Below are 14,127 nucleotides of genomic sequence, written 5' to 3'. Positions count from 1 at the left end.
ATAGCCAGGGGGTGGTGGCACACGCCTTTAGTCCCAGCACTTGGGAGGCAGAGGCAGGCAGGTCTCTGCGAGTTCGAGGCTAGTCTGGTCTGCAAAGAGAGTTCCAAGGCAGGCAGCCAGGTTATGCAGAGAAACCCTGTCTCAGAGAGAGAGAGAGAGAAAGAGAGAGAGAGGAGGGAGAGAGGAGGGAGAGAGGAGGGAGAGAGAGAGAGAGAGGAGGGGGAGAGAGAGGGGGGGAGGCTGCTCTTTCAGAGGTCCCTGGCTATTTTCAGCACTCAGACAAGAGTCTACAACCATCATAAACTAGTTTCAGGGGAACCTGACTTCCTTTTCTCCAAGGGCACCTAGTGCCTGGATACGCATATAGGCAAATCACCCGTACACATAAAATAAAGACAAATGCACCTTTAAAAAATAATTTTTAGAGTGGTTTTAGAGCAGGTGCAGAATTCCTCTATTCGTGTACAGTTCCCATTATGACCTCCTTTACGCAGCAGAGTCCTGGCTACGACTGGTAACCCAGTAGGAACATGGGTGCCTTCCGAGACCCAGTGTGCACAAGGGTCACTCTAGGTTAAAATTCTAGGTCTGGACACAGAATGTCAGATGTTTACCATCACAGCAGACTCTGCCCTAAAACTCCCCTGCACTCTGCCTACTCCTCCCCCTTCTCCCCCTTCTCCCCCTTCTCCCACCCCAGGCCTTACCGTCTCCAAGGCCTTTTCTGGAATGTCCTACAACTGGAGTCACAGCGTCCAGCCTCTTCCCATCAGGATCAGGTCATTTGCCCTAGTGACAGCCATTCAAGGTCCCCAATGTCTCCCATGGCTTAACGGGACATTTCCTTTTTCAGCTCTGCATAATATCCCATGCTTATTTATTTAGTCACTCAGCTACGGAAGGGTATCTCTCACTTGGTCCCAGGTTTGGGGAACTTTGAATAAAGGCCACCATGACGGTCGCAGTGTGGGCTTTTGACTTTAGCCTAGAGCTTTATTCTGGGCCCTGGCATGAGAGGGATATTGTCTAAGGGTGAAGGTTAAGGACCACCCAGAGTGACCCAACAGAAGCCCGCTTGTCCCAGCTGGCTGCGCACTTCTGAAAGACACACAACTGGGATTATGGTTCAGTGGCTTTGGTGGAGCTCTGACGTCTGATTTGACACACTCAGGGCCAGCCTCCAGGGCCCTCCTGACATGGTCAAGAACCCCAGACTCCACACCCCGCTTTCTCTAAATATTCCCCATCTAGCCCTCTACTTGGAAGTTTTAGCTTCTGGCAAGTTCTTTTTTTTTTTTTTTTCTCTCTCTCTCTCTTTTCTATTTTTCGGAGCTGGGGACCAAACTCAGGGCCTTGAGCTTGCTGGGCAAGCGCTCTAACACTGAGATAAATCCCCAACCCTCTTACAGAGCTGAAAAGACACCTACCTGCCTCATTTCTGCCTCATTTAACCCAGAACCCTCTGGGTCCTGATTCATGCTTCCGGGTGGCTGGAACAAGTCTCTGATTCTGCCGCAAACTGCATCTGATATCTTGTCCCCTTTGTCACCTCCTGCCTTCTGCTCTCTGAGACAGACACACCAGACAGGGTCTCATAGATCCCCAGCTGGGCCCGACACTCCCTATATAGCTGAGAATGACCTTGAACTCCTGGCCCTGGCCTGTCTCCATCTCTCCCAGCGATTGCAGGCCTAGGGCACCATGACTGGTTTCTAACGTTACTCTTTAGTCAGGACTGAGCAGTGTAAGGAGCTGCTGCGGCTGCTGCTGGTGGTTGTGGTGGTGGTGGTGGTGGTGGTGGTGGTGGTGTGTGTGTGTGTGTGTGTGTGTGTGTTGCTCTCAGACATCCCCACCCCCCTCGACTGGTCTGCTCTCGTGCCCTCACTGACATCATGGTCAGTAAACCGCCCCTCCCAGGATTTTCTCCTCGGGAATTGTGAAGCTCCGTCTCTCTTTTTTTCCTATTGATTTTAACCAAAAGCCAAACTTAAAATCCATCTGTATGAAATCTCATACTTGGCTTGACCCCAACATTCCAGCCTGGGTAAATGATTTGTAACCTTAACTCTGTCATCCCTCATATGCTATGTGGTCCACCCCTCCAGGGCTCACAAGGCCAATCGAGCAGGCTCCTGAGTTCTCATCCAAAAAACTAACTCAAGGAAAAGGCGTGAGGAGGCTCATGCATGCGTATGCTCGTGCACTCACACACTGCTGCTTTACCTTCCCTCCTTCCTTCCCTCCTTCCCTCCTTCCTTCCTTCCTTCCTTCCTTCCTTCCTTCCTTCCTTCCTTCCTTCCTTCCTTCCTTCCTTCTTGAGACAGTTGTAGCTTGGTTGTCCTGGTCCTCAATTACCACCATGCCGAGCTCCAGTGAGCATTGCTAGCGTTCCAGCAATGTCAGAACCAACGTTCTGAGTCCATGTCACTGCACCACCACTCCGTTTATCTTTCTCCACAGTGTCACTGGAGGTGTCACATGCACAGGAAAAACATGGGAAAAGCACCCTTCAACAAAAGAAAAGCAGCCAGGCAGGCCCTGGCCTCGTAGAAGGGTTGGGGGACACTATGCGGACCCCTATCACCACACTAGAGACAGATTCCCCATGTTTGGCTAAAAAAGGGACAGTGTTCATCTTGGGCGACAGGTTGTTCATCCAGGTGTTGTCTCAGAGTGAATGTGACTGGACACTGATGAACTGCACGGACATGAAGGATGTCTTTGGTTTCCCTGTACGTAGGACACTCACCAGCAGAGGAGTCCAGCCATCACTGCAGTCCAGGTCACGCAGCATGAGTCAGGCTGCTTGGTCTGCACCGTGTGGTCCCGCCGGCAGCAGCATGTGCATACCAGGTAAATGGCGAGGAAGATGAGGTTCAGGCCCAGGCCAATGGCAGCCAACATGCCCAGGAAGAGCAGTGACTGTAAGAGAGACGGGCTGTGTCAGCTTCTGGACCAGCAGTGGGCGGGGAGAACTAGGAACTATATAGCATCCTCTGCCCAGCTCTCTAGACAACCTGCCCTACATTTGGATGCCAGGGTGGAGATGGCAGAGAAACAGACCAGCTCGGCATGGGGGGTGGGGTAGGTTGGTGATGGTGGTGGTGGGGGGAGTGGCAGCTGTTGGGATGATTTGCATTATCAAGCTCAGCAGGATCTAGAATCTGCTAGAAATCTCCAGATGCGTGTGAGAGAGTCTAGATTAGTAACAGAAGTGAGGAGACCCACAATCTCGACTGAATACAAAAAGAGAAAGGCAGTTGAGTGTCAGCCCTCTCTGTTTCCCGTCTGCAGGTACTGTGTGACCAAGGCGTCACATGCCGCCACCATGTTGGGTAATGTACCCTCGGTCTGCAAGGCGAAACAGACCCTTCCCTCTTTCAAGCATCTTTTGCCAGTAATCTTATTGAAGCAATGACAGGAAATAACTAATATGGCTATGCATGGCTGAGCCCAGGTTTCTGGATGAAGATGAGGTCTAGGCTAGGCCTGATGACAAGCCCTGAGCCACTCAGGAGATCGAGGAAGACCTGATGGCTGCAAACAGGGCTGTGGGCCTGTGGTCACAGGGCTGGAAAGAGACAGAGTCTGGACAGTGAAACTAAACTTAGGGACCAAGTGAAAATAAGCTAAGGCTGCTAAGGATCATGGGTATTACCATACCTAGGTCCAACCATGCCAGACCCATCTTGCTATGCCGAAATGGAATGTACCTTTTCTGGGTGTTGGGGCTACTCAGAATCCTTAGAAGCCAGTTCTGTGCTCAAGGGTGGGTAGAGAGTAAACAGGTAGATAATCCTTGATGTCCTTCTTGCTACATCCTGCCAGGGACGGTTGACCCACAATGCCAGTGATAGCAGGCAGGGCAGACTGGTGTGTGTGTGTGTGTGTGTGTGTGTGTGTGTGTGTGTGTGTGTGTGTGTGTGTGTACCTCTTTGGGCCCTCCTAGTAGGTCAGAGTTTTCAAAGGGAGCTGTTGTCTGTCAGGAGGCCCAGGTGTCCCCCTCTGCTGTATCTTACAATCCCTTGATTTGGCCAGATGGACAGCAGATGGCTCCGGGATCAGTGGCTGCCAGCCAGGGCTGGAACTGGCTCTAAGTCAGGCTCCTGAGCTGACAGCCTCCTGGCTTCCCATGAGGCCTCAGTGATGCCCTCACCCAAAGTCCAGTGTCCCAGGGGGTGGGGGGATGGAGGGGTCACTCTCCCTAGATCTTTGGTCAGGGAACCTGTGTGGGTGGTAGTGATCATCGGGGCAGGAGGCCACAGGACACCAAGGTCTATGGGAGAACAAGCCGTGTGCAGGGCAAGCGCAGGGAAGTGACGTGCAGCGCCGAGGCTGGTGGCTGCTGGCTGGCTGGACTGTATGGAGATGATCCTTGTGGGTGGCTGCTCAGCTGCCTATCCCCGTGAGGATGTGGGCAGCTTATGGGGCCCCTGACTTGGGCTGTCCTGATGCTTACCCTGACTAGACAGGCTTCTCAGTCTTAGGGACAAATCTGGAAGTGACGGGTCAGCTGAGAGGACATGTGAGATGTCTCATGTCCCTCAGCACATGGCTTCCACTTCCACCTGGGCAACACATAAGCACGGAGGGACCTCCCCCTCCCCCTTTCCCTCCCCCTCCCCTTCCCCCTCCCCCTCCTCTTCTTCCTCCTCAGGGAGGTGGAAGGTGAGGCAGCAGCTCTGAGCCCAGCATCCTCCACAGTCCTCAAGGTGAGGTAGGGGGCCTGGACTACTCGTTAGCATGACTGTCCCTTAGAATGACCTCAAGAGGCTCCTGTCCAAAAAGATGGTGGGGAGTCACTGCCTACCTCCCTGGAAGGGATCTTCCACTGCAAAGGAGGCTGGGGGAAGAGAGATTTAGAGGCTCACTACACAAAGTCACCATACTACAAGCTGGCCTCTGACAGAAGCAGAATACCTCCCTGGAGCTAGAGAACAAGTCAGACCCTAAAAACCCACCCTGGCCACACCCACCACAGTCAGCACTAGGAGGAGCTGAGGATGTAGACAGAGAAGGTGAAGTGTTTGCACCATAAGCGGGAAGCCCGGGTTTCCACCACTACATAAAACTGGGCATGGTGGTGCACACCTAAGTGGCCCCCACTTAGAGGGGACACCTAGGCCTCCTGACACGATGGTTCCCTTTAAAAACCCTGAGCTGGTAGGTGGGTCTGAAGGGCTGGAGGATCAGAAGTTCAATGTCTTCTTAGTCTGAGTTATGTGAGACCCTGTCTCAAAAATCAACAAGGTGGTGTTCTGAATGAAAATGGCCCCAACAGGCATACAGGCAGTGGCATTATTAGGAGGTGTGGCCTTGTTGGAGTGGGTGTGGCCTTGTGTCACCGGAATGTGGGGGTGTGGGCTTTGAGATTGCAGAAGCTCAAGACAGGCCCAGTGTCTCTCTCTGTCTCTCTCTGTCTCTCTGTCTCTCTGTCTCTGTCTCTCTCTCTCTCTCTCTCTCTCTCTCTCTCTCTGTCTGTCTGCCTGCACACTGCCATGCTTCCCACCACGATGATAATGGACTAAACCTCTGAACTGTAAGCCAGCCCCGATGAAATGTTTTTCTTTCTAAGAGTTGTCTTGGTCATGGTGTCCCTTCACAGCATTGAAATCCTGACTAGTACAAATGATAACAGAATCCCAAAGAGCCAAACAAAGCTAGAGCTGGCCCCACACCAACTTATCAAGTGTTTTCAAGTGCAGAAGCAACAGATTAATGCCAACAGAGGTTAACAATCTTTCTGCCAGTAGTTTAATTTCTTTAAACTGACCCACTCAGCGGGGCCCAACACTCAGAGCCTTGTGAGTGCAAATGCCACTGTTGGGTCTCCTCATTGCCCTTGGGCTCAATATACAGCCCAGGTTTTCCTTGCACTCTTGGTATTCCCCTCCCGTAAGTGCTGGGATGGTAAGTGTATCCCACCACACCCAGCTTTAGAAATGACACGCTGTGGCTGGGCAAGGTGGCGCACATCCGTGTTCCTGATCCTAGCACTCAAGAAGGTACAGCCAGCCAGGACTTCAGACTGAGATCCTGTTTCCAAAAACTAAAATAAGTCCCGTTCTTCTCATAGGTCCTGAATTCCTACCACTAAGGAGCAGGTATCGTATCCGCCCTTGACTGTTTGTAAGGCACCGTGCTTCCAGACACACTGTCACCCAGCAGTTTTGCTTCATGGAAAGGAGGGTGTGCGCCCCCCCACAAGGTCCACCTACACTACAAGATTCACGGTCACTCAGTCCAGCAGCAGTCACCAGACACTGGAAACAGCGCAGGTGTTCATCAAAAACACACGCCGTGTGCGGTAGTCACGCAACTCGATGCTACACAGGCTCCAGAAGTCAACGGCAGCTGTGTATAATGTGGGTAAATCTAACGGGGAATGATGGGGCCACGGAGTTGGATGTATATGCAGTGTCGTCGGAGATGACCACCCGTGCCAGTGGAGATGAGGCTGATGCAGCAGTGCCTTGGGCAGTCAAAGGTACGCCCTGGCCGGGATCTTGTGTTAGGACTGGGTATGCACTACCATGCTCAGCTTCAGGATGAGGTGTTAGAGGAATGCCGAGGGCTGTGAGGATGGCTCAGAAGTAAAGATATTCGCCATCAAGCATGGGGACTTGAGATTGGGTCCCACCTCCTCCTATATAAAAGGCTGTGTAGGCTCTCTCTGCTCCCCACTTCTCTCCCTGTCTCTGTCTCTGTCTGTCTCTATCTCTCTCTCTCTGCCACACACACACACACACACACACACACACACACACACACACACACACACACACCACTAACACCAGAACTATGGAGGGGAGACAAGAAGGAGCTTGCTGGCCCCAGCCTACCTCCAAGCACAGTGAGAGACCCTGTCTGAAGGGAATGGGGCTGAGGGTGATAGAGCCAGACACCTGATGTCTTCTGTCTTCCATGTATGAATAAGCATGTGCACCTGCACACACACACACACACACACACACACACACACACACACACACATCCTTTTTAAAAATAAACGCAACTGACTCAGCCGAAGAGTTAGTTATGGCCATGTTCCAGTAAGTTATTAGGAATAAATATATATTTTATCTTACGTGTCAGGCCACGGCTCTTGTGCCGGGGTCAGAGGACAGCTTCAGGGAGTCAATTCTCTCCTTATGCAATGTGGGTACCGGGTATTGGACTCAGGCTTGGTGGCAAGCGCCTTTTACCCTCTGAGCCATTTCACCAGCCCCTAGATGTATTTTTAATAATGACCTATAACCGTGCAACTCCCTTCACCCCCAGGAGGGTCTCCTCTGTTCACCCCAAGCAGAAGGAAACATCGACCCTACCATCGACCCTACCAGGTGTCTCGACTCAGGAGGGAGATGAGACACAATGTTGCCTTTTCAGTCTCTACAATTCGGCTCCACCAACTCTCCGTAGCTGGATTCCAGATATTCCTAGAATTTGTGAGCCTAGGTTTTCTGTGGAGCTCCCAGAACTCCTGCACCCTAGGTCTCTGGGACAGCCCTGGGTCTGAGCCCTTTCCAGGCTAGACAGTTAGCCTCAATTAGGTCACTGGTAACACAGGCCAGTGCCCCGTGGCGTGGTGTAGGAAACCCAAACACAGGTGGGGGCGGGGCTTGTTAGCTACTCACCCCAAGACTCCTAAGCAACTAAAGGATTAGAGCTGAAGCTGGGTTGTCAGTGGGCCAAAGGACAAGGGAACAGAAAGGGGAAGGAAGGTAGGAAGAGAGGGAGTGGGGAGGAGACAAGAACAAGCCATCATGTGCTGTCTCCTCTCCCAACTAGTACACAAGGACGGGATGGGTGGAGGAACCAGAGATGGGGTGGATAACTCCGCTCATACACTCTCAAGCAAATTGCCAGAGCTTAGAAAGGCCAGTCTCCACATCACCCCAGCCTCCTCCTGCCCCACCCCCACCCCACCCCTGCCTGTCCCAGCGCCATGCCCAAACTTAGCCTCTCTGTCATCAAAGCTCCTTCGATTATTTCTGGTTTATCATTTGTAGTCAGCGCCACCGTGATCCTCAGGCTAGAGGGACAGTAGACAGACCCCCAAGGGAGTCAGACGGCAATTTCAGTGGTGCACCAGCCTCTGGTTGAGGCAGGGGCCCTAATTTCATGTTCTACAGGGGAGAACACCACCTTGAAGCCTGGGAAGGGTTAACTCCTTGGGGGAACTGGCGTGACAGCCCGATGACCATGACTCCAAGTTCAGATGAAATGAACGGGCTTCCTCATCCTGACCTTGGCTCCTCTCCCACGGGGCTGAGCTCTAAAGCCTGCTTTTTCCTCCAATCTGCCTCCAGCTGAGCATCCTGTTCTTCTCCCAGAATTCCATACTCTGTCCCCAATGCACTCAGTTTGGGTCAAAAAGACAAGAGTCTATAGCCCATGCTGGCCTCAAACTCCTTACGAAGCCAAGAGTGACTTTTTGTTTGTGGTTATTTCATTTTATTAATTTTTTTTTTTTTTTAATGGCAAGGTCTCTCTACAGCCCTGGCTGGCCTGGAGCTCACTATGTAGGCCAGGCTGGTCTAGAACTCACAAAGATCCACTGGCCTCTGCCTCCCAAGTGCTGGGATTCCAGGCGTGTGCCACCACACTCAGTTTCATAGGGTACTGGGGATGGCACTTGGGGCTTTGTGCATGTTAGGCAAGCACTCACAAGTAAGTTACACCCGCAGCCTCTCACTAGGGACTCTCAGGAGACTGAGACTCAAGAAAATTGAAGCCGAACCACGACAATGAACTCCTCCTGTACCTCCTCTCACATGGCCGGCAGAAGGCCCTAGATGGTGTGCAGTCCTCAGATTCAACAGGAAGTCCTATGGACATGACGTCATCAGAGTCAGCCTGAGTGGCTGGTGGATGGTGAAGGTAACAATAATTCCCCAGACAAGGAGGGAACTGAAGTGGCTTCTCTGAGAGACACAGCTCAATTTCATAACTTCCTAGGCGTTCTCAGCACTGACCACTGGGCCTCCTTCCCAAGCACAGATTACAGCACCGGCCACCTGCTTCCCGCCTGTGAGCAACTGAGCCCTTTCGCTAGTTCTCTGAAGCAGGGGTCGTCTCTGACTTCCAGGCTTGCTCTCCTGTCAAAGGAAATGAGCCCTGGGATGGGGATCTAGGGGGTGTGTGTCCCCACTACAGACACTGAGCCCAGCAGAATTCCCGGTCTACTGCCCTGCCTGTCTACTGCCCTGCCTGCCGCTGCTGGGCCCATAGCCACTTTCTGCAAATGGCTGGGGATGTAGAAGCTTCCTGAAGACTCAGGCTCAAGTTCAATAGGGAGAGGATGAGGACGACCAACTATCAGGAAGCTAGGAACTTCCACTGTGACCAAGGACCCCAAGGAGAAGGCAGGAATGGTGACACACAACAGCGGCGTACTATAGGGTACGAAGGCAAATGGATTGTTATGTGGAAGCTAGCCTCAACCACATAGGGAGACCTTGCCTCAAAATTAAATAAGTGAATAAATAAAGTAAAAAGGAGGGGTCGGAGCTGGAGAGGTGGCTCAGCGGTTAGGAGTACTGACTGCTCTTCCAGAGGTCCTGAGTTCAATTCCCAGCAACCACATGGTGGCTCACAACCATCTGTAATGGGATCTGATGCCCTCTTCTGGTGTGTCTGAAGACAGCTACAGTGTACACACATACATAAAATAAACAAATCTTTAAAAAAAAAGGAGGGATCAATGGGGGTGTAGATCAGTTGGTAAAGTGCTTGTCCCATATGTGAGAAGCCCCAGGTTCCACCCCCAGCATCCCATGAATAGAGCATGAACACACACACACACACACACACACACACACACACACACACACACACATAATCCTAGCATGTTAGAAGTAGAGGCAGGGTTCAATATCATTATCATCAAGAAGTTCAATATCATCTTTGCTATGTGGTGAGTTCTAGGCTAGCCTGGGCTACATAAAACCCTGTCTCAAACAAACAACAAAAACGAAAAATAAAACCTCAAATTCAAGGGCTTGCAAGATGGCTCTGCAATAAGAGCTGCACTTGCAGAGGACCGGGGTTTAGCTTCTAACACCTACAGGGTGGCTCACAATCTCATCTGTAACTCCAGTTCCAGGGTATCCAACCTCCTCTTCTGGCCTCTACTGGTCAGAAGGAGAACAAAATCTCAGGAAGCAAGTTGAGTCCTTCTTACTCAGGAGAGCTCTGGATCACAGCAGATCTTACCAGGCAGCCAGCTCCTCTGTGCCCTGCTGCTGTGCTTTCTAGGTCCCAAGCACAGGGCAGTCATTCCTGGGGCTGACTGCCTATTTACAAGGCTGAGAACAGGTACATACCTACCTCTGTGCGCGCGCACGCACACACACACACACACACACACGTACACACATGTGTGCAAATGCACACATACATACACACATGCACACACGAACACACATGCACATGTGCACACACATGAGCGCACATGCATACACATGCACGCACACACAGGAGTACATACATGTGTGCAAATGCACACATCCACACACACAGGTGTACACACATGTGTGCAAGTGCACATACATACAAACATGCACACATGCACATAACATGCACACATGTGTACAAACGTACATGCAAATGCACATATATGCATACACATACATACATGGGCACACAAACACACATGCACAGGCACGAGCACACATGCACACACACATACATATATGCACACACATACATACATATATGCACACACATACATACATATATGCACACACACATACACACATGCGCTGACCTTAATGTTCACATTGTTTGTGACTTTCTTTTTTAAAGATTTATTTATTTTATGTACAGCATTCTGCCTGCATATGTGAATGCAGGCCAGAAGAGGCCACCAGATCTCATTACAGATGGTTGTGAGCCACCATGTGGTTGCTGGGAATTGAACTCATGACCTCTGGAAGAGCAGACAGTGCTCTTAACCGCTGAGCCATCTCTCCAGCCCTGTTTGTGACTTTTGCATGCGTTTTTCACAGTCTTCCCCCTGCTCAGGGTCTTCAGCTCTCTTCCTCTCTATTTAACAGGGCACTGTCCTTAGACACCCATCATCTCAGGGCCGCTTGTCTAATGACTGCATCACTGGGTAATGTGATGAGCTTCCTGTGAATACTCAGTAGAGTAACTCATGGGGTACACAGGGACGAGAGAAAAATTCCCATCTGCCCGTGGTCACACAGCCACAGAACTAGAACCCAGCTCCACCAGTAGAAATGGCAATGTCTCTGCCTCAAACAATCCTCATTTCAGAGATGCCTCAGCTACTGCTACCCTTGTTGTCATACCACTCAGGGCCGTAGCACGACACTCTGTCTCAAATTAAGTTTGCAGAGGGCCAAGACTACTTACAACAGAAAGCACCCAAGGCGACATTGTGAACTGACCAGCTGCGGAACTCCAGTGCTCAGGAGGAAAGAGACCCGTGGTCAGACAACACGGGAACTTATCAAAATAGGAGTAGCCTTAATTAAATAACACCCAATGCCAGACTTCCGTTAAGGCCCACCACACTCTCCAGGGGGCTTAGCTGAACCAGGATGGGAACGGGGAAGGGCAGGTACAGTGGCCATGGGAAAGAGCAGAACAAAGGGTTTGGGGGTCAAGACCCTGGAAGCAAGGACTGTGAATGGGACTCACTGACATCTATCCATAGACTGGGATGGGTGGACCAGGCTCAGGCTGTAGGCGAGGAAGAGCCCATGTCATCCCTTTCCCAGCCAGGGGTCTCCGTGATGCAGCTGAGGGGCTAGATTTCTTCCAGGGGAGAGGAGAAAATACGGTTGGGACCCAGAGCACAGGATCTGAGCTCTCTCCACACCCCCAATGCAGCTGTTCGGAAACCATATCCGTCCTCCCCTTTTAAGCACTGGCTGAAGGAAGACTTCCTGGTGCTATGCCGGTAGCCACCAGGCCTTGGGAACAAACCTTCCTTCCAGGGCCAGACAAGACGGGGGCGGGGGGGGGGGGCGGCTGTAGATCTAGAGAAGTTAGTACTGTAGTGCTTAGGGGTGACAGTGCCGTCAGTATAGTACAAAGGGGGTCCCACCCTCCCAGAAGAACAGAAACTCACTGCCCAAGCCTGCAAGCAGCAGAGCCATTGAAAGTTATAATTAGATCCCGGGTCCTGGCTCTTGGGCAGTGCATAGCACACGGATCAGGAGCCCCTGGCCTCAGAATGAGGACAATCTGGGAGGACAAGAAGCCACTCCTGGGCAGTCTAGAGAAGCCCTGCTCCGCCAGATGCCCCACTATGGAGATTAGGACATGGTGCCAGCCACTGCAGGTCAAAGTCCAACAGGAGCACAGAGCTCTGAACTAATAATGGGCCTCCTCCCAAGCTGCCGCAGCCCCTGAATCTTTGACCCAGCAGAGGGAACTGACTCAGCCCGGCCACAGAGGCCGTCGTGGGTTTAACCGCGGCTGAGATGGGCCGGGAGACGGTAGCTGGGTCTGGAAAAGAGGGTCAGAAGCCTGGACCTGCTCACCAAACCCTCAAGGGAAAGTCTTCATTCATCAGGGACAATTCAGAAGTATAAGGATGAGGAAGGTAACTGGCCTGGGGACCAAGACCCCAGGGTTTCTGGGCCTAGAAGGCAGTAGAGAAGGGACGCCAGAACAGACAGGGCAGTTGCAAAATGTGGTGCGAGATCGAGTGGATCTGAAGCTGCCTTCCACCCTTGGCTCAAACAGCTGTGGTTTTTTGGCGTCCAAGAGGTTAGTCACCCACGCCGCTTCTTTCAGGCTCGCAGCCTTTGAGAAACAGCCAGGGCAGAGGTATATTGGCAGCGGCGGCTACCCTGCCGGCTGGGGCTGGGGAAAGGAGCGCAAAGGATTCCGGAGACTCAAGTCAGTTTCTGCCTAAACTTCTCTCAGGCCATCAGGGGGCCGGGAGAGAAAGTGTCTGGCGTTGGAGTTTCAGGAGGGGAACTTTGGAGCACCCCTGCGCACCCACACACATCGGCCGCCAGTCACCCCGATTCAGATGCCCCACCCCCACTATAAGTCTTCGGAAGGCTCAGCCCCCGCCTCCCGCGCACAGCCTCCGCGTCCTTCCTCTTCTTCCCCAGCGTACTCTACTCCAACCTTTCCAGCTTTACGAACCCCGAGGTTTCCATCTAGGACGAGCGTCCGGGCCAAGGGACTCGGGAGAACCGAGAGGGCCCAACTGGGAACCAAGAGAGTCTGAGAAGCACGGAGAGCGCGGGCTGCCGAGGCAAGAGAGAATGGAGCGGGACTTGGGCGAGCGAGAGGCAGCTCTGGCTCCCGCTCTCAGGGTCCCTCTTAGTGGCTGGGATTACGGGCTTACCTCCTGGTAAGTTTCGTCGCTAGGGCTGAAAGTGCTGTCCACGCGCTGCAGGCGCAGGCCGAGGTGCGGGACGCTGTGAAGCCACACGACCCACCAGGGCGCAATGTACTCCACGCGCGCCGCCGGCATGGCTAACACAAGCTGCGGCAGGTCCGCTGCCACAGCCACCGCCGATACCACTACCCAGCTCAAGACGCGATCCGGCTCGGCCCCGCCTAGACCCCGCCTCATGTCCAGCCCTAAGTGAGGACACGCCCCACCTAGCACGAGGCTCTGCCCTGGTCCCGCCCCGCCTCCGGCCCTGCCCCACCTCTCCTCTCTTGAGCCTCTTTCTGGACACACCCACCCGCTCCAGAAATTAAGACTCAAAAGCATGCACTGATTCTTGCTATCGCATCAGAATAGTGGCACAGGTTTGATGCTGCATGACTTAGGATGGTACGGCAAAAGGATCAGGAGTTCAAAGGTCATCCTCAGGTCAGTAGCGAGTTGGAGGCCAACCTGGGCTATGTGAGACCTGATCTTAAAAAAAAAAAAAAAAGAAAAAAAAAAAAGACAAAGTACCAATGGATACATAATTAGTAATCTTGACCTAGGAGGCCCGGCTAGTCCTTAATTCATTCTTCTATTTCTTTTTTTAATTAATTAATTAATTAACTAATTTTCTTCAGACTGCTGGGTCTCACTGTGTAGCCCTGGCTGTCCTGGAACTCATTCTGTAGACCAGGCTGACCTTGAACCCACAGTGATCTCCTGCCTCTGCCTCCCTGCTCCACAACACCCGGTGT

At 52.3% G+C, this 14,127-nt stretch overlaps 1 protein-coding gene across 1 annotated transcript in view; it reads right to left on the bottom strand.

The window, feature by feature from the left end:
* The window catches only part of Ttyh2 (tweety family member 2), a 44,377-nt gene extending 30,863 nt beyond the window's left edge, over positions 1–13,514 (bottom strand). Inside the window, exons 1-2 of the mRNA NM_001398604.1 lie at positions 13,340–13,514; positions 2,750–2,922 (exon numbers count right to left, since the gene is read on the bottom strand). Coding sequence (NP_001385533.1) covers positions 2,750–2,922; positions 13,340–13,468 — 302 coding nt within the window. The 5' untranslated portion in view covers positions 13,469–13,514. The remainder of the gene's footprint in view (positions 1–2,749; positions 2,923–13,339) is intronic.
* Positions 13,515–14,127: the final 613 nt, after the last annotated feature.

The sequence above is a fragment of the Rattus norvegicus genome, chromosome 10, assembly GCF_036323735.1.
Source record: "Rattus norvegicus strain BN/NHsdMcwi chromosome 10, GRCr8, whole genome shotgun sequence".
Classification (NCBI taxonomy): Eukaryota; Metazoa; Chordata; class Mammalia; order Rodentia; family Muridae; genus Rattus; species Rattus norvegicus.
The sequence above is the reverse complement of the archived record's forward strand: the minus strand, read 5'-3'. Positions and strand labels throughout refer to the sequence as shown.